The sequence below is a fragment of the Aspergillus melleus genome, assembly GCF_016097325.1.
Source record: "Aspergillus melleus strain CBS 546.65 chromosome Unknown contig5, whole genome shotgun sequence".
NCBI lineage: Eukaryota > Fungi > Ascomycota > Eurotiomycetes > Eurotiales > Aspergillaceae > Aspergillus > Aspergillus melleus.
Window position 1 is genome coordinate 832,538 of NW_025763374.1, and position 20,049 is coordinate 852,586.

Sequence of the window (20,049 nt, forward strand, 5' to 3'; positions counted from 1 at the left end):
TTCATGAAGAGGGCAGTGTGGAGAATAGAGAGTTGATGAAGTTGAAGTTGATGAAGTTGATGAAGTTGATCCTGATATTGTAGGGTATCGAATAGCTATGCGGGAAATCACATGGTTTGTTGAGGGAGTCTACAGCGATCGTAAATAGTGCGTTTCATGGTTCTAGGTTATTTATCTTCGAGTGGATGACTCTAGGTAGATGCTGTTCTCTGGTAAATTTGGTAAGTCTGGTAGCCATGAACCTGTCAAGATGGTTTGTTTCATTCATTATAGTTCTATTGTAGGAATTCTACACATTCAATAGCTTGGGTCAGATGATAGGATTGCAAACCATTAAACCAGAAGAGGGCCAGAAAGAAAGATAAGATAAATTAAAAATAAAAATCCCCAGATTTGCCCGATGGAGACATACTTCGGCGACTAAAAAAATAAAATGTGGAGATATATAGAAGACCCACTCCATTCGCCGACTGCCGAGTTTTAGCTCAATCTCTCCATGGTGTATCCATAGAAGCATTCTAGAATAACAGAATTAATTTCTAGAATAAAAGGCGAATAAGAAAATCAGAAACTTTTCCCCCGCTGTCTGCAAGCTCTGTCCGAATCCGTCCGTGTCTCTGGTCCCATGGCTTCGCTGTAACCCTATGATATCATCAACAAGGTCAGCGTCTGCCTCGGTCACTGCCGTATTAAGTTTAGACTCCTAAGTCATCCCTAAGCCTGAAGCATAAATATTGAATTGGCGAACCTTCTAAAACCACACTTCTATAATAAACTTACGGCTTACCCAATCTATTCACCTGGACTGTCAGAACGGAATCCGGCATGGAATAAGTCTTCAACCAGGATTGGTCATGATAACTCCGGAATCCGTGCATCTCGGCCGAGTCCATCCTCGGCGACCTGAACGGAAGCCTCGGTGACTCACGGATGGCAAGGATTGATTCACTATAGTCCAACAGGAAGGATGTTAAATTGACCCTGAGGAATGACACAGAGTGGATACTCTGCCAGTCTTTGTTAAGGCTGGAAAGATCATCTCAAATAGGAAGCAGCGACTTCGGTTTTGCAGAGCCGACAACCCGACGTCGCACAGCTTCGAATGAAATTTCCCTCGCGAACCCTGAATAAGTTCAAGACAGAGAAAGACAATCGCATGCCATGTACAACCCTGACCCAACGCCCGACGGCCCTCCACCCAGCAAGCATGACGTGGGTTGGAGGAGAGTCGTTCGTCATTTCACGCCCTCGTGAGTGCCAAGTGCCATTGACAGCCACGCATCCCAGATTAACGTTATCAGATGGTTTTCCGTCACAATGGGAACAGGAATCGTGTCTATTCTGCTGAACACGCTCCCCTACAACGGTGACTGGCTGCGGTACATATCCATCGTGCTTTTCGTGCTCAACGTCGTCCTTTTCGCCATCGGAACCGTCATCTCCGTCCTTCGATATACCCTCTATCCGGAAATCTTCACCCTCATGATCACCCATCCCGTGCAGTCCATGTTCCTGGGCACCATTCCTATGGGCTTTGCAACCATAATCAATATGTTCTGCTATGTCTGCGTTCCCGCCTGGGGCGAGTGGACCCGCAACTTTGCCTGGGGATTGTGGATTTTCGACGCGGTCTTGTCCGTCGTGATTGCCCTGTCTCTACCTTTTCTACTGTATGCTCCCCCTCAAGAAAAGATAAAAATACCGTCTAACAATGGATCAGCATGGCCCACGGCAGCGACATGCAACTGTCCTCCATGACAGCCGTCTGGCTCCTCCCCATCGTCACCTGTATCGTGGCCGGGTCGTCCGGCGGCATCGTGGCCAGCGTCCTGCCGAATCCGCAACATGCACTATGGACCATCATCTGCTCATACATGCTCTGGGGTATCGGGGTCCCATTGGCCATGATGGTGTTGGTGATCTACCTGCAGCGACTAACTCTGCACAAAATCCCTCCCAAGGGGGTGATCGTGAGCGTTCTTCTGCCATTAGGTCCGCTGGGCCAAGGCGGATACGGGTACGTCCTGTCCCAGTCATCAACAGATCCGACACAACCAACTGACACTCATGCCATAAAACAGAGCACTGAAGCTTGGAGAGGTCGCACACGCGATCTTCCCGCAAACCGAGACCCTGGAAGCGTCGACCGGGGAGACGTTCCATAGCGTCGGATTCCTGATCGCGCTGATCATGTGGTCATTTGGCCTGGTGTGGCTGTTTTTCGCGCTGGCCTCGATTGCTCGATGCAAGAGCTTCCCCTTTAATATCGGCTGGTGGGGGTTCACATTCCCGCTAGGGGTTTTTGCTGTTTGTACCTGTGAGATGGGGGCGGCGCTGCCGTCGAGGTTCTTCCGCATATTAGGAACGGTACGTTGCCTCTACTCGAAAATTGGTTGATTTGAAATGATTTTGGTCAAAACATCGTGGCGTCATCTTGTGATCCATTCTTGTCTAACGTCCGTGGCAGGTTCTGTCGCTGTGTGTGGTGGTTCTGTGGGTCGTGGTGAGCGTGGGGACTTTGAAGGGCGTCTGGTCCGGTCGCTTGTTTTTCGCACCTTGTCTCCCGGTGATGGAGCGAGAGCCGCAGGTCGAGGAGGGCAAGGCAGCCTGAGGAGATTTATTAGATTTTTTGAATCCCGCGGGTCTGGCTCCTTTGATTTCAATTTTTTAATTCTTTCTGGAACCTCGTTCGGGGTGTTCGTAATTAATTGACCAATTTTAACACGCGGTGGTTGTCCGTCAGGGATAGCATCATCTTCCAGAAGTGAATGCGACCGATGATAAGATTAGGTTTCTGAGGTTACATGACGAGGGGATTTGGCAGGAGTTTTATTTTTATTTCCTTGTGTTTTGTTATACTTCAGATGATTTAATTTAATTTTCTTAAATTTATTTCTGGATGTTTGGTATGGAGGGTTTCTCAAACTCAACACCACCAACTTGCAGATCCCAGCAAGCATCCACCAGCGAAAGGAGTCAAGTCTGCTGCTAAAGGAAGCTTAAATGGTCGATGGGTCGGTGGAAGGTGGGTGGAATATCAGATGGGGGTTTCTTTTTCATTTAAGATTATGGATTTTTGATTATTTTTTATTATCCTCATTTTCATTATTTATTATTTTATTTTATTTTCGAATTTTCGAATATTATTTTATTTTTATTATTTTTTTTATTTCTTTTCATTTTTATTTTATTTATTTTATTTTATTTATCCTTCCCCGGCTTGGGGTAAAATCAGATCTACTCCGCCAGATCTAAGATTGAATCTGAGGATTGCATAGTATCACTCTTGTCCTCAACTCCAGAAGAGATGAAGAGCATCAACATCACCTTCAGGCATCTTCGCCTTCTCTGCGACCGACGTGACTCGTCTTTGTGCCTGACGGCCTCAACGCGGAGTGGCCAACTTGGCCTCTCCGTCACGTGAGGTCGCCTCCTCCCGCCAGAAGAAAAAAAAAAGAATTTCCCAAATTCCTGAAAATCAAAAATCAAAAAAAGGGTAAAAAAAAAAAAGTTGCCCATCGAAAAGATCCCAAATCGTCATCCTCTTGGCCGGTTCGAGTCTCATTTCCATCGAAAGATCCCCGGGAGATTCGATTTCCAGGGAGTTTCGACGCGTCTCGAGGGGATTCACTCGTCTGGCAGTCTCTTGAAGTCGGACACCTTGCATTGATCCTGTTTTCCTGGAATTATTTGGCCGCCTCGTCGCCGAACTGCACTTTCGGTGTTTGTCGCTCCCCGGACCTCGGTGCGCGCCTCAGGCCCTCCAATCCCCGTCTTTTCCTCCTCTTCTCCGTCTGAAAATACGCGCGCTGAACTGCGCGTTGGAAGTAGTCCCTTCTGCTCTTCGCTCGGGGGCTTGGGAGACTCGGTGTGTCGATTGACTTGGTCCCTTGAATTGTTTTTCTCAATCACCTCCTCTTTCTCTTCCTCTCCCTCTCTCCCTCTTGCCTAACAGGAGAGACAACGCACCCGCTGGCTCAGCTGCCGGGGAATCTCGTACCGTGTTTGTCGACGCGGTCACATGTCTGGCACCTGACATCCTCTTTTTTTTTTTTTCTTTTTTTTTTATTCCCCAACCTGTCAATATACAAGTGGATCTTATACATAGTTATCTTCACACGCTCTCCACAACCACTTCTTCTCCCTCCCATCTTTCAAGATGATGGGATATGGAGGTCATCCATTCGCCCAGCAGCGGCAGTCCCAGCAGACATCTCATCCGCAGCATCAACAACATCACCTGCAATCGCCATCCATGGCCGCCGCCAATCCCCACCATGGCAGCGGCATCGCCAACAGCTCTCTACTTCGTGGTCAATCTCAAACCACTGACCTGACGGGCGCGAATTCTCCTGACCTTCGCAAAATGACTCCCGCGTCGGCTCCGTTGGTCGGTCTGCCGCCGGGTGGCAATTTCAGTCCCTTCCCCAGTCATTATCCGCCGCAGGGCTCGGCGGATCTGCTGCAGCGGAACACCGACACGGTCGGCCAGTTGAAGGACCCTTATCTATCGCTGCAGAGTCTGCAGAGGAATATGAATCCTATGGCCAATTTCCGCGCGCACCCCGCTGCCATGAACGCGCAGGGGTTGTCGCCCCATGCGCACGCCATGACCATCTCGTCGCCGCAGCAATCGCTGGAGCGCATGCAACACCAGCACATGCAGCATCGCCAGTCGACTCATTCGCATCCGTCCGCGTCCACTCCGGCCGGCGCTTCGCCGATGATGGCGGCTAGTCAACCCCAGCAGCAGCAATCGCAGCAACCGTCGCAGCAGCAGCAGTACCATCAACAGCAGGCTCAGTATCAGGCGCAACCTCATCATTACCAACAGGCGCAGTACCAGCAGGCGCAGCAATCTCCGTATCAACAAGCACAGGCCCATGCGTCTCCGTATCAGCAGGCGCAGCAGTCTCCGTATCAGCAAGTGCAGCAGACTTATCAGCAGCAGCAGGCTCAGCAACAGCAACAGGCCCAGCAACAAGCCCAACAACAGGCTCAGCAACAGCAGGCACAGACACAGGCCCAGCAACAGCAACAGGCCCAGCAGCAACAAGCTCAGCAGCAACAGGCCCAACAAGCACACCAACAACAGCAGGCTCAGGCTCAGCAAACTCAACAATCCCAAGCCCAGCATCCTTCGTTCCAGCAACAGGCGCATGCTCGCTATCAGCAGCAGCAAGCGCAGCGATCTCCATACCAATCGCAGCCTCAGCAGGCCCAACAGCAGTCGCATCAGCATCAACAGCATCAATTCCAGCAGCACACGTTTCAAGCTCGCCAATATCAGCAACCGCAGGCGCAATTCCACTCACAGTCCCATCAACAACCGCACTCGATACTGCCGCAACAGTCGGCTCAGCAACACCCACAACAGGCCCATCGACCGCAGTCGTCCACGCCGTCGACAGTCGGTGGAACCATTGACCTTGTATCGGTCGAGAATAACGAGACTCCCGCTGGCACGTCGAATTCCAACGCCGCTGCCGCTGCTGCTCCGGCAGCTCCTCAGGCCAAGAAGCGGAAACAGCCCGCCAAACCCACCGCGTCGCCCGCCGCAAACCCTCTCCAAATCAATGGTCAAATCCAACCGCACCCTCAGCCGCACCAGCACCCGCACCCGCAGCACCAGCAGCAGGCACAGGGGCCCGGGCAGCAACATCAACCTATCTACATCTCCGAAGGTCAACCGGGTGAGCAGCCTGCTGTGCCACCCGGCGAAAATGCTTCCGCCGCTGGGACACCCAACAAGAAGCGTGGGCGGCCACGCAAATCTGGGGAAGAAGGTGCCAAGCCGCCCAAACCCCGGAAGCCAAAGCAATCCGCCGCGGCGAATGCGAACAATACCGCTGTGCCAGGTCTTCCCGGGGCTGCTGTTCCCGGCGTGCCGGGGACCGTTCCCCCTGGGGCTCCTGGTGTCCCTGGCGTCCCCGGTATTCCCGGTGTCCCTGGTGCTCCAGATGCCTCTGGTGCAGTCCCTGGAGGTTCTCAACCACCGCCTACCGCCCCTCCTAAGCCCAAGACCAAGAACCCGCCGCCCATGATCACCCTCCCCGACGGCACCGTGGTGCCGATGAAACGAGGTCGCGGACGGCCTCGCAAGTCCGAGACGGATCCCAACGCGCCTCCCAAGCCCAAGGCTCCGCGTAAGCCGCCATCCTCCAAGCCGTCCGGCACGGGGCGGCCGCGTGGTCGTCCTCGCAAGGCGGATATCGCTGCTCGCGCCGCCCACGCTGAGGCCGAAGCGCAGGCCAAAGCTCAGGGCCTGCCACCTCCACCACCCCTGCAGCTGCCTGAAAGGACGCCGACCCAGAAGAAGAAGAAGCCGCCACAGCAGCCACAGCAGCAGCAACAACAACAACAGCAGCAGCAGCAACAACCTCAGCAGCCTCAACAGCAACAGCAGTCGCAACAGCCCCAGCAGCCTCAGCAGTTGACGCCCCAGGCTCAGCCTCAGGCACTGACTCCGGTACAGCAGCCTCAGGCTCAACCACAGGCGACGCAGCAGCCTCAGGCACGCACGCCCAATGCGGTCTCTCACGGACAAGTGCACCACCACAACCAGTTGGCTCACGCGCACAACCAAATGCAGCCGAGTCAAGTCCAAGCCCATCTCCAGCATCAGATGCCTCAGGCTCAGATGCAAGCGGCGGCTCGCGTGTCTCAAGCGCAGCCCCAGATGCACATGCAGCACGCCCACGCCGCGCACGCCGCCCATGGCCACGCCCATCTCCAACAGCCACAACCGCATCAAATTCCCATGCCGCCGCAATCCCAGCCACAGATGCAGGTCCATCCGCAGCCGCCTCGTCACGCTCAACAACCGACTCACCATCATGCTCAGGCGCATGCGCTACCCCATCCGCACGTGGCGGATACGTTGGGTCTGAACCCGGGGCAGAAACGGGGTCCGTCAACAGTTGATGATGACCCGAGGAAGCGGGCGTATATCATGCCTCAGCATATGTAGTTTGCATTGCTATCCTTGATTTTTTAGTCATGTCATCGTCATCGCGATTGCCATCTTTATTGTCTTGTGATTGACATCATTACTTTCATTGTGCTTTCATTGTCTTGTCAAGTGTTATTCCCATCCATCCCATTTTCATATCCCATCATCCCGGCTTTTCTTTCTATATCATTGATGTTTTTCATTGCAAATGACCTAATCTGTTCCGTGCAAGATCCATGGGACTCATTCCTTAATTGTTGATCTAGTTTCACTGAAGGTACATGTTACGACCTGTTGTCATCTGTTGTGGTATTGTGGTAGTTATTGGTATTTATCGGTCCTGTCCTGTCTAGCTGTTTGTTTTCCGCGTCTGTCTTATCTGTTCTGTTCTGTTCTGTTTATTTGGCTTGTTTGATTGTTCGATTTGATTGATTGTTTGATTCCACTCGACACTGAATGATACGAAACTTTATATTTACTTAGTCACTTATTCAAGGCACTTAGCTAGCTGGCAACATTGGGGGTTTACTCTTTTCTTAACATACCATGCCATATCATATCATATTCTATCTTATTTTTGCCAGCTTCATTTCCAGATTCATTCATATCCATAGTTTATCATGTGTGTACTGTTCAGCCTGTTCTATTCTGGGTTTGTGTGTGTGTGTGTGTGTGTGTGTGTGTGTGTGTGTGTGTGTGTGTGTGTGTGTGTGTGTGCGCTAGCTTAATAGTTAGTAACTATTCATTCATGCATCCATTGAATTGTTCACCTACAGAGTGAGTACCTACCGTATCTGTATACTTACTGTCTTTATACCATCAATCAGTCCTATATATATGTGTCAAATGAACTTGTATCTATAAATCTAGCTACAAAGGTACTTTACTTGACTTACCTCTTTGGGAAGCCTAGTTGGCCATGTACCTTTAGATCTAGTGATATGAATTTGTACAATACAATGAACAAAATAAACAATACTGAAGACCAACTCAGCCCTAGAATAAGAGGAAGACCAGCACTGTTAATAACCCTCTACCCTCTAGTTACCCTATGAACAAATCCAAACAAATCCCCAAGATAAGATCCCTCACAAGTAGCCCCTCGCGTCCTTTTGAGGCAACAGATATTTATTCACCTAGATCAGAACAGAACAGAACCTACATGATTGATCCGGATCAACTTCCCACACGTCCCTTGTGCAGCATATGTTTATTCCCATGAACGTACGGCTATATCCAATCCGCACCATCACCATTGACTAAATACATATACATAAACATCTAGATTAACTTCCTTTTTTTTGTCCTTTCTCTGCCTGCTTTGGGTATGCGGTGCTGTCATATCACCAGACCCAATATCCCAAAGAATTAACCCGTGACAAATGAGCAGGAAAGAAAGGATAAGTAAAGTTCTCTCCCGATCATGCTTCATGTCTCTCACATTGAGACTATTTGCATACAGATAGACAAACACCCACGCACAAACAGATATCAACCACAGAAAACTCAAGTTATATCAGGTTTAGAAACCCTTCTCAATTTGATAATATATACAAGGTAAATAAGGTATATAACTGACGACCACAATTCATCACAGTCACGATTCTATCCCCAAAAGACAAGAAACCATGCCCTGAATGATAAGCAGGTAGGAGATTGAGGGTAGATAGATGGAGACACATTGTTCAGGTTTGACAAGAGTTCATAACATAGGTCATGTCGAGAATGATAAGATAGTAGAGGATAGATAAGGTAGAAGACAGCAGAAAGACCAAAGGCAAAGGTGTTTTTCAACAAAGATGATAAGGGTAACTCGCTCCAAAATCTGACTCCAACGCTGACGCTGACCTTTTCAAACACCATTCTGATTAATTCAAATACCTTGCCTACCTGAACACCAGTATTCCGCGCTAAGGAAAAAGACCCTCCAAAATTAAAGATCCAAAAAATCAAGTCCGATATTCTCCCCACCAAGGATGTTGCCATCCGTCGGGGAAAGCGAACTGCCATCGGGAAAATCACTAATGTCGAGGCCCAGACTCGGGGCGATTCGACGGAGGGAACTATCGCAGGTAATAAAAGCACGTCGAAAGGCGGTGTTCTTCTCGCTCATCGCGTACAACCATTGGAAGGCCTTTCGGGTGGACGCGAGCATCATCGTCTTGTCGATCGTTTGCCACTCGGTGAGCATCCGATCTTCCATTTCAACTTTCGGCCAGCACGTCAGCCCCAGCAGAAGTGCGGTCGTCGCCTGCATGATGAAATGAAGGGCACTCCACCAGGGCGCGATCCGGGCGAGCCAGAAGATATCCGGTTCATCGGGAAAGATGGAGATTAGCGAGCAGGAGGATCGCAGGCAGGTAAGAGCCATGTCGGTACGCAGACGCGCGCGACGGGTCGGCTCTTCGGCGACGTCGGGCTTCATGTTGGAATGCGAGAGACAGGGTCGGCAAAGGCCGATTTTAGCGCTGTAGAACGAAAACGCGAGGTAAACACGTTCTCGCAGGAACGGACCGTGCTCGGGAATGTGAAGCCGATCGCTATGCGACTCGGTAAATCGGTAGACTTTGGGCACCTTGGACAGCCAGGTTTCCAAGGTGGCGGCGGACTTTCGGATGCGCTGTTCGACCTGACTGGCTCGGTCCCGCAATCCCTGGAGGCTGTAGACCTTGTTGATAACGGCCTGCATGATGCTGGACAGGTCAGAGATGCAATAGAAGAGCAGTGACGGGCTCGGAGGGCAGGTGGCCAGCCACTCGGCAGTGGTTCTGCCTTCCTCGGGGGTCTGGAAGAGCGTCATCTTGAGACGGCTCGCCCGCAGCGGCGTGTCCTGAAGCAGGCAAAGCGCCTCCGGTCGGCTGAAATTGTCTTCATCGAATGGAACGGGCAGCGGAGTCGCAGTGACACCCTCTCCGACGCAGGACACCCGACCAGTGATCGAGGTGAGCAGGTGCTCGAAGATGTAGATGGCCCACCAGAGGCGGCTGCGGGCTTCCTTCGAGGCATTCTGCGTCCGGTCATCCACAAAGCGAAGGTTGATCCCGAGCGACAGGGCGGATCGGAACGCCAAGCTGGACATCTTGAAAGCCCGATTCACCTGGTCCAGCGACAGGAGGTAGAAAGCGGCCAGAGATTCCACCTGGATCTGCTGGAGATCGGCATGCTCAAACAGCACGTTCCCGCTCAACGCCAGTTTGCGAGCCCGGTTCAGATACACCAGATCATCCAGGTCCCCGTCATCTGCGTTGTTGACCAGTCGCAGATAACGGCATCCAATGGCGAAGATCAGATTCAGGATGGCGAGCCACGTGCGTGGCGGACGCGACGGTCCCCGGAAGAATTTCTGATATTGTTCGGTGAACGTCTTCGGTCGAATTACCATGTAAATAGGATTGACGGATTCCAAGTAGGCCGCGTAGAACCGGTCGGCCAGCTCCTTAGGCGGCAGTGCGTAGGGGTCCACCGATTCCAGGAACGGGATGCTGAGATCATCGAGGTGGTAATTGAGCGTTGAGATCGAATAGTCCGGTCGGTGGGTGGAGCTCTGGCTGGAAGAAGCTGGGTTGTCTTTTGCGTCGATAGATTCCGAGGACTGGCGACTGAGGCTCATGGCCTCGTCTTCAACGCGTTGCATCCACGAGACCTCGGAGTTCTTCCCAAAGAACCCCATCGCCACCGTCTTCTCATTCCGATTGAGGTCTTCCTCAACCAAGTCAATGTTGTCTAGGGATCCGATGGATTCAGAATCGTCGTCCGAGTCAGAAGCTTCGTCGCCGGTGTAAGGTTGATTCGATGTCTGTATGTATGGTTAGACCAACAGAAACCGCCAAAGTGTATGAACGTCGCGAGGCACACCTTTATCGCCTTCCTAATTCGCCTGGACGTCTGAGGCTCGACCTCCATCTCGATGTCTTCCAACAGCTTCTCATAGCGATCGACTTTCTTCGCCAATGCCCCAAGTTGTTTCTGGTCCCGCACCCGCTTGACATCCATATAGGTGCACTTCACGCCATGCTCCACACACTGTCTGCAGGCCGGTTTGTTCCCATCGCACTTGATCTTCCGCTGTCGGCAGGGTTCACAGGCTCTCGCCGACCGGCGTCGTTCAGATTGACTGCTTGAGCTTTGCGACCGTGGAATGGCCACCTTAGGTGTCGATCCGGGCACATCTCGCGAGGAGGACGATGTTGATGACGTGTTGGGTGGGAGGGGCGGTCGGTCATGGTACTGAGGAGGAGGGGGAGGGGCGTAGGGATTAAGGCCCATCGAGTGTAGGTATGCGGGTGTTCCGTGTCCCCAAGTCCAGTCGTAGCCCGGGGGCAGTCTTGAAATTTCGTTGGGATCTAAATGAGGAGTGCCGCCGTCGGTATTTAAGCTGCCATCGTATGGATAGTACCCAGTCGAGCCTTCCATGGCATAGTGTGTTGACAGAAAGAGACAGAAATCTCTTCCCTGTTTTTATTTATTAAGAGACTCAATGAGAGAATGATCGACAGCTCATTCGAGCTGTGCTAATGATTCGATGTGGGGGAAGGCAGGACAGGAAGAGGGGAGAGGTGAAGAAGAAGAGAAAGAAGAAAAGGAAGGTAAGGATAGGATGATGAGCTGACCCGTGAGTGGAACCCACCCGTGATGTCATCCGACGTATGCAAAGAGAGCCTCGCGTGGTGCGGACCATCGGTGGAACATGACGCTGAATCAACGGTCGTCATACAAGTTTTCAACCTTCCGCAGACAGGTCAAATTACGGGGTTTGCCCTGAAATCTCCATGTGATATCGCAAAAAGACAATTCAGTTTCAATTTCGCGCCTGGACGTGGTTGCAAAGAACATAGATAACGGATAAGAATAGATCGCGAGAACCGCTGGCTTCAAGATCGCTGGCCGAGCAGGAAAGGGAAGAAAAGAGCAGAGAACAAAACTGGTCAAAATTGAGGCAATATTCTGTTAGTCGCCTGGATGCAGTCTCTCGGGCGCGATTTCATCTTTTCCTAGACTTAGACTTTCATAACGGTCGAGCATGCTAGAGATGCTATGGTCCACGTCGTCGGGCATTCCACGGTAGCGCTCGTCCGCTTCCAATTTTTCCAGTCCTCTGGCGTAGTCATCCAGGGCGGTAAAATGAGAGTTGGGTGTCATTTCAAACAACGCTTTCAACTCTGCGGTCACGGCATGGGAATCTTGCAGTCGCTTATTCTGGTCCCGGGAGCGCGTGGTCTCTCGGAAAAGGTAGAACAGATTCCTACCCAGGCGAGAGCGGCTGGCTATGGTGTGGAAGGAGCTGGCCAGCGAAAGAAAATCCGGATCTAGAATGTCGAAGGTATCATGTACGAGCATCGTAAACAAAGCGAGATTAATGGCATACAGTGCAAATTGATGTGCGCGGGTCATCCCGAATTCTCGCCGGTGCAAAAGGGCAAGACCAGAGATAGTCCGTGCCGCAGACTGAACAATATCATTGGCATTATACTTGGGGAACAAATTCAGGCCGGGCGGACTTTCGGGCGTTTGGGGCGCCTCTGACTCGAACCGTGAGACGTCCTCTTTTGGCGTGAAGGAAAACATGGTGATGATCAATGTGTAATACCGCATTCTACAGCGTAAAAGTTAGATTAGAAAAAGCGGGCGTTTTCCCCCATTTTCCCGACTAGTTGTTGTGGCCGTCCACGACCTTACATTGTTGCGCAGGACTCGAAACGATCAGACTCACCTGAGCAGAATAATATACGGCGGAGGTCTATACTCGGGGTCGAAGATGGCCGGCAGTGAATCATGCCAACGACAAAGTCTCTCATACAAGGTCTCCTTGATTCGACGCTGGTGTTCCGCCGAGGATGAGGTCCCGTTCACGGTGAAAAGTTGTCGAGATATGTCGCGCGCGATTTCGCAAAGGTCACACGACTCGTCGAAGTATTGACTGATATAGGCAAGCCGTGCAGATCGGTGGGAAGGGTATGGTATCCACAGGGCCGAATCCTCCACTTGGTTGGGCCGAGTTACGTTCACCTTGTCGATTAAGCTTGGCCTCAGGAAATCGGTGTGGATGACTCTATTTTCGTAATGTTAGTTGAGTCTCTTGGCTTGCGATCCATCGACAGAAAGAGGAAAGAAAGGAAGGAAATCGTACGTATCAATATGGAACAGACCCCAGGCTGTTCGCTTGACAGATATGTCCATATCTTCCGGCATGTGTCCAGGTTCCATTCGAAAGATCCTGGGTCCAATAAGCCCTAGCGATTCGCCGGTCCATATCGCTTGGTGGAGCATCTTGTATCCAAGATCATTATCCCCGGAGAGGGAGTACCTGGTGAGTGTCAATCTAGTATCACGATGGTCAACAGGTGGAAGTCAGCAAGACGAACTTCTCAAAAAGCAGAAGCGTCCCCTGTAAGTACGCTAGACTAAGCTTAGCAGGTTCCTCCTCCTTCAAACGTTCCGCTTCGGCGAGGAAATCAGCGCCCTTTGTCACAATGTCGCCCGGGTCGACATATGCTTCGGAATAATCCGAAAAGTACTAACACGAACTAATCAGATATGGAGGGGCTCATCTCGGATGCGTAGGACTCACGCAAGCATTGGCGAGAAGAGCATTGACAAGAAAAGGACTGCAGAACTTCGAGCTGGTATCACCCAAGGTCATATGGGTCAAGAACACGTCCCGGTCCAAGAAGGCATGGAAAGGATAGTCCCACGTAAAGTACAGGGACACCAGATGCGATACAAGATCAGAGTCCTCGGTGACCGTAGTCCACGGCTGCGCAGGGACCCGAATTGGCACTTCGTCGCACAGGTAATGGATATCCATGACCTTTGGGCGAAACGATGGTCCAGCGCCTTCGGTATCGATGACCCGTCGCACCTCTTCCAGTTTCTGGAAAGTCGAAGCAGAATCCCTGTCCGTATCTACAAAATGAGCGAGCGTCTCGTCAACGAAAGAGCGGATCTCCTCCGCTGTGGCATCGTTCCGGACGATCTCCAACAGCCGGAGGGCATAGGACTGGTTTTCCGCCTTCATCACTTTGAGCATGTCATTGAGCATGTCTCGATGATAACTGAGCTCATCGGCCGTGCGTTTGGCCGCCACGCGGCGACGTTGATCCAATGTCTCATCGAAGACACATTGCCGATTGAAGGTCCGACAGTTATCACACGGGGCGGTGCCGGAGCACTATCATCAAAAAGGTACATATATCAACCGAAGTACTTTGTGTCTGTTTGCTTGCCTTGAATAGGAATGGAAAAGAAGTAAAGAAGGAAGGAAGGGATCAAGGAAGGACAAGAGAAGGCTACCACCTGTTGATAGACAGGTGGAGAAGGGCCCGTGAGAAAGAAGAGGTACCTTTCGTTTGGACTTTTTACAGGCCAAGCATGCCATAGACACTCGCTTCTTGCCCGGGTCGCTGGACTTTCGATAGCTTTCACCAGGAGGGCTATCCCCCCCAAGTGGAATGTTCGGCATTCCAGAAGTGGGGGACGGACCCGGCGCCAACTGGCGGTGCTGGGAAATATAATCACTCACGATGTTCGATCACGTATGGTGGCTGAGGTATCCTTGAACAGACTAGCCGTAAAAAGATCCCAGATTTGTCTTTCTAAACTTCCTTTTTTTTTTCTCCCTCCAAAGGACCATCTAGCTTTCTTTATATAGAGCTCCTGTTCTTTCTCTTCGTTAGTTTCTGGGTCATGAAGAAAAGGGACCCAGACCAATACAATAGTTCCATGCAATGGAAATATGTGACCGTGGATCGGTGACCCTTTCCTTCACCTCCTGATCGATGCGTTCGACAATGAGGACGTCCCAGGGGGTGTGCTGGGCAGTGGCGCCGTGGAACCATGTCCGCTGGAGAACATTCGGAGTGTGGTCTCGAACGTAGTAGAAGCATCAGGCACGGGGAGTGGTGAATACGAGTGGCGTCTTCAGGACCAGATATAAAACCTGGGAATGACTCCGGCGATTGTCAGGCTGGTTAGCGTCGCAATGCACTGCCAGTAACTGAAGGGGACCGAAGTAGAACAGCGACCAAAGTGGGAGAGGAAAATGAATAGATGGGGGGAGCCAACAGGCAGCACATCTGTCGCCCAACACCACGTGATCCACAGCATGAGGAATCAGAGGACGCATTTCCCTGATTGAGAGGAGACCGAAGGCGGGGAGGAAATTCAGGTGGCGGACTTGGAATGTCAAAAGTTTGGCTATGGCGGATGTTCTTGTCCATCCGGCTGTAAAAGCCCTCTCTAGACCCTTCGCCCTTGAAAGTATATTTTGCTCTTGGGGGGAGGATGTGGCTCGGAATTCCTGCTGTACATGTGTCAGGCATCCTAGAATCTCCGAGAAGACATTACTAATTGATGCTAGGGTAACAGGGAATTTCAACTATCTTGTGACGACTAGTAGTGTCGGGCCGAAATTACTGAGAGAGTGTGTAGGTGCTTCGTATCGTTTGTTGTGATTGTTTCCTTTGTAAGGTAGTGCGAACCTCTCAGATGAAACATAACTGTTGGACGGCTAAGAATATGATGATGGGAATGGGCAACGATAATTAATTGAACAAAGTTGCTTGGGAAGGAAAGGCGCTTTCCATAAAGACTATCTGAGATATCACGTAGCTGATGGCAGTTGTCCTGAACGCCGCAGTTGATTCTAAGCTTCAAGCTAAGCTTCAAAGAAATTATGCTCATTGCTGTGAAGACAATTATGATTACTCCGTCGGTGAAGGATTATCAATGACCAGGACAAATGTAAAGACAGGACGTTGAATTAAACTAATTTCCTTATTCCCACGGTGAACATCTTCCTAACACTGGACAGCTCGATTGCCAGATTCCATCACTTGAATCGGAACCAAAATTCGGTCGCCGTCTTCGACCTCATCAATTGTCCTCTTAACAAACTTCTATCAACCCATGCAAATGCCTTCTGCGACACCTTCCAGATAGGGAATCAATTACAGCTGTGTAAAGCAAACAAAAAAAAAAGCACACACACAAAGAATGGGGGAATCGGTAGAATTGAAGTAACGCGCAGAACGGATATGACCAAGCATTTAATGCTCCAGAATACGCAAGCTTCCCTGCACAACGCAGTTCTCCAGCACGGAGCCCGGAGGCACGTCGATCGTGCTGCCCTCGGTCGCCACGATGATGACGGTTCCCTTTAGCGTGACGTTGCGGCCCAGGTTCACGGCACCAGTGATGGTCAAGTGATCGAGTTCGACGATACGAGGAATGCTGCCAATGCGCTTCTGGAAGTCGGAGACCTTCTTGAAGTCCGAACCCAGCTTGATGACGGGGACACCGCCGAAACGGTTGGGGTCCATGACCAGCTGGCCGTGCTCCAGGCGGTACAGGTCGGACTTGACCAGGAGGAGATCGGAGCAGGTCTTGACGGGCAAGAAGCGACGACGGGGCACGTTGACACCGTGGCCGTTCTTGAAGTGGCGGATGGCGGCACCGACGGCGGTCTCAAGCTGGTAGATGGCCTGGTCGGCGTCACCCTTCTTGTCGGCGGGGATGGACTTCTCGTTGGCGATGATCTCCATCTCCAGCTCGTTCTCCTCAACGACACGCTTGATGGCACGCAGGCTCATCCAGATGTTGTTGGTGTTGAAGTACTTGAACTTCTTGATGGACTTGAACTCGTTGACGTGCTCCTTGGGCACCTGGGCGATTTCCAGGAGACGGGCCTTGCCCTCGTAGTCGATGATGGTACCACCCTTGACGTCGGCCTTGGTCTTGTCGGTCAACTCCATGATGTACTCGGACTCGGTGTCCACCATGTGCTGCAGGATGCGGAGATCCACGACGGCACCCAGGTTGTCGGCGTTGGACAGGAAGATGTACTCGACGCCGCGCTCCAGGAGCTTGTCGAGGGTACCGGAGTTGTACAGCGACTCGAAGACGTCACCGTGGCCGGGAGGGTACCAGTCCTGCAGAGGAGCATCGAACGACTTGGGGGCGGGAAGGAGGGAATCCTTGATGATACGAGGGTAGCGGGACTGGTTGAAGGTGATGATGTCGACGTTGTGGCCCTGGTACTTCTTGATGATGGACTGGGTGTCCTGGTCGGTGTTGAAGGAGTTCATGAGGACGAAGGGCACGTTGACGTTGAAGGTACGGTTCAGGTGCTCGATCTGGCGCACGGAAAGATCGAGGAAGGACATGCCCTCACGGACCTCGATGACGGACTTGGGTCCAACGCAACCCATGGAGGTACCCAGACCACCGTTCAGCTTAACGACGGCCAGCTTGTTCAGGAACTCGACGGAGGCCTCGCTGCCCAGATCGGCATAGTTGACCACCTGCGAGGGCTGGGGAGGGGCGATGCGGTCCCAGTTGACCTCGTTGCCCTTGGCCTTGTCGTTGAGGAATCTGCGGAAGAGAGCAAAGAAGTTGTCGGTCTCGGCCTCGAAACGCTTGCGCTCGTTGGCATCGGGGACGGTCTCGGCGAGGGCGTTCAGGGCATTACGCATCTGGGAGGCAGCGACGCTGGTCGAAGCATTCTCGAATGCCTGAACGAGGGAAGTCATTAGTACGGAGAGAGATCGAAAGGGGGGAAGCGAAGAGTGGTGTTAATTCAAGGTTGAAAACTGAAGGAATAACTTTGGTGAGGGGCAGGGCGAAGCGGATGTCAAGCTTTAGAACCGTGGGTGACAGAAAACAAACGGTGGTCCAAAATCAATACATCAAACGACACATGAGGGCTTATCGCAATTCGCTGCCAATGGTACCATGGCAATGGAGAGCTTCACGTCTTTTTATGAAGCCAGCAAGCAAGCAGATGCGATAGGGAGAGCATGAAGAAGCCGGGATTAAACGATAGCAATAAGAATCGCTTGATAGCGGGAAAACTCCAGAACAGTGAATGAGTAGTTGCAACCCGGAGCACTGCAGAGCGTGGGCGAACGACTCGGCAACTCGAGGGATTTTGCAGCTCTCCTGGACTGTCCAAAGGGGATTCTCATGGAATCATACGATAATCGCGTCCAAATGAAGCCAAAACAGGGAGAATCCAAGATCAGGGGCAGCGACGGGCGCGGAGTACGAGCAAAGTTGCGCAACTTACCATGTGAGACTGGGACTTTCCGTGGTGCTTGCCGAAGCCGCCAGCGTTGGACTCGCTGGCGGGGGCGCGAAGGTGAGAAGGCAAAGCTTTGGAAGCCATTGTGTATGAAGAGGAGCTGAAGGTATGGACGGGGTAGATGGAGACGAGAATGTAAACACCGCCGAAGAAGAATTCAAGGCGGAGGTCGCTGAAAGACGAGGAAGGCAAAAGTCAGCGACGAAGCTTAAGACGGGAAGTCAAAACAAATAAAAGAGGACGGGTTGTGGAGGAAGACAAGGCAAAGTCAAGTCAAGTCAAAGTCAGGACGGAACCAAGAAAAAGCCAACAGGACACGACACTTCATTTTAAGCGGGCCCCCCTCCAGCAGCAGAGGAGGGGTCCTGGTTCCAAAGTTGCCACGGCCGCAGCTGTCGATCCCTTCGGAAGGAGGGATGTCGACAAGCTGCCGTCATTGGCGACCGTTCGAGCAAGCAATTGGTGCGACAAGCAGGCAGGAGAAGTGGGGAGAAGGAAGTACGTACCTGAGGTGTTAGGTGGGTTGAAGCTGAGGGATGAGGGATGAGGGATGAGGTCAAAGAAAGAGTGAAAGAAGTTCCGGAAGGACAGAGAGCAGAGAGGGGGCAGAGGGTTTCTTTAATATTAGGATGATCGATGAATTGAATTAATATTAAATACGATTTTATTTCTGATGACGATGAAGGCTGAAGGTGCAGAGAGCAGGACGAGGGAGGGGAAAGTGGGGAGAGTCTCCTTTCCTTTCGAATAAAAATGATTTATTCTTAGTATCGCCGGTCGGGCGGGTAACCCGTGACCTCTCCAGGACCAGGTATCTACACAGTAGTATCTACTATCTACGGTGTACGAAGTAGTCCTCGGTACTATCAACTCCTTTGCAGAGACTCCAAGGAGCACTCAGAGAGAAAAACGCACGGCATCATCTGACAGCCGCGTTGAAAACGGCGGTTAATCTAGACCGACGATGCCCCTTTTCAGGCTTCCTCTACCTGGAAGGGAATCCTAATCTCCAACGGGCCCACTGTCCTCGTCACCTTTCATTTTATTTGACGACTCAAAGACCGACGTTTTGCCATGCTGCATTCCTCTTTACAGGAGTAGTTATGGTACACACAGATGCCAATGCCTCCGACATGTTTTGGCTTTGGGCTTCCATACCTACCCACTAACTGCCTGCTCGAAATAAATGCCTCGCCTGCAGTCAACATTCTCCTGAAGACCAGAGCTTCTAGTTCTACCAGCTCTAATTACGGAGTTGCAGTTTAGTTAACTGCTAACCAAGCTAGCTCCTAGCTCCAACCGGCTAGGTCCCCTGTCCTCCGGGGATCCATAATAGCATTAATATTAATTATAAATACTACCTTGTCTAGTACCTACTCCTACTACCAAGGAGTATATCCCCACGAGATACTTACGGAGTAGAGTCCTGAGTGTAACTACAGGGAAATTCGAAGTATACATAAAGTGGCGGAAGGAAAGAAGGGGGAGGGGGAGGGGCAAATAGCACCAACAAATAACACCGCAACAGCTGTCTTCCCCTTCCCTTTCCCCTCATCTTTCATGCAGGTCAGTCCAAGGCATTGGACGTCCGACCGTGAGGTCTGCTCCCTGCTCATCTATGTAGTAATAATATAATTCTCGCAGTGGTGCAAAGTTAGGTATGAGATGGATTTCTAAAATTAAATCAAGAATGAGTTCCCGGCCCCTTTGCCGGGGCTGGCCCCTTCTATTGGTATATATAACAGTTAAGTTATATTTATCTATATTCTAGAATTCTAGATGGCATGGACAGACAGACTAGTGTTTCTACTTCCTTCTCCTTTTCTTCTACGGTGGGTTGAACTGGAGTCGGTCAGCTACGGCTACCTCCTAGTTACTAGTTACTACTAACTAGTTAGTTAGGTCGGGTACCTTAGGGAGCTAAAGATTCTAGCCTAGAAGCGCTCTGGATCTGGATTCTGTAGGAAGTATATAAACCCTGCAGACCATAGCTAGTTAATGACTTGGTCAACCAACACTA

General features: G+C 51.3%; 5 protein-coding genes across 5 annotated transcripts; 2 read left to right on the forward strand and 3 right to left on the reverse strand.

Moving 5' to 3' along the window:
* Positions 1–1,161: 1,161 nt before the first annotated feature.
* On the forward strand, positions 1,162–2,611 carry SSU1_2 (TDT family transporter; the record flags this gene model as incomplete). Its single annotated transcript, XM_046090502.1, has 5 exons — positions 1,162–1,250; positions 1,302–1,670; positions 1,721–2,017; positions 2,082–2,367; positions 2,468–2,611. The coding sequence occupies 5 exons, from the start codon at positions 1,162–1,164 to the stop codon at positions 2,609–2,611; spliced, it is 1,185 nt and encodes a 394-aa protein (XP_045946477.1).
* A 1,548-nt stretch (positions 2,612–4,159) lies between these two features.
* On the forward strand, positions 4,160–6,970 carry LDX57_008781 (uncharacterized protein; the record flags this gene model as incomplete). The annotated part of the gene is made up of 1 exon (XM_046090503.1): positions 4,160–6,970. The coding sequence occupies one exon, from the start codon at positions 4,160–4,162 to the stop codon at positions 6,968–6,970; it is 2,811 nt and encodes a 936-aa protein (XP_045946478.1).
* Positions 6,971–8,885: 1,915 nt separating this feature from the next.
* LDX57_008782 (uncharacterized protein) lies at positions 8,886–11,365 on the reverse strand (the record flags this gene model as incomplete). The annotated part of the gene is made up of 2 exons (XM_046090504.1): positions 8,886–10,748; positions 10,808–11,365. The coding sequence occupies 2 exons, from the start codon at positions 11,363–11,365 to the stop codon at positions 8,886–8,888; spliced, it is 2,421 nt and encodes an 806-aa protein (XP_045946479.1).
* Positions 11,366–11,899: 534 nt separating this feature from the next.
* LDX57_008783 (Zn(II)2Cys6 transcription factor) lies at positions 11,900–14,411 on the reverse strand (the record flags this gene model as incomplete). Its single annotated transcript, XM_046090505.1, has 6 exons — positions 11,900–12,545; positions 12,663–13,001; positions 13,080–13,256; positions 13,315–13,466; positions 13,521–14,120; positions 14,292–14,411. The coding sequence occupies 6 exons, from the start codon at positions 14,409–14,411 to the stop codon at positions 11,900–11,902; spliced, it is 2,034 nt and encodes a 677-aa protein (XP_045946480.1).
* Positions 14,412–15,996: 1,585 nt separating this feature from the next.
* Positions 15,997–18,113, reverse strand: ugp1 (UTP glucose-1-phosphate uridylyltransferase; the record flags this gene model as incomplete). Its single annotated transcript, XM_046090506.1, has 2 exons — positions 15,997–17,460; positions 18,015–18,113. 2 exons carry the CDS (start codon positions 18,111–18,113, stop codon positions 15,997–15,999), a joined length of 1,563 nt encoding a protein of 520 aa, XP_045946481.1.
* Positions 18,114–20,049: the final 1,936 nt, after the last annotated feature.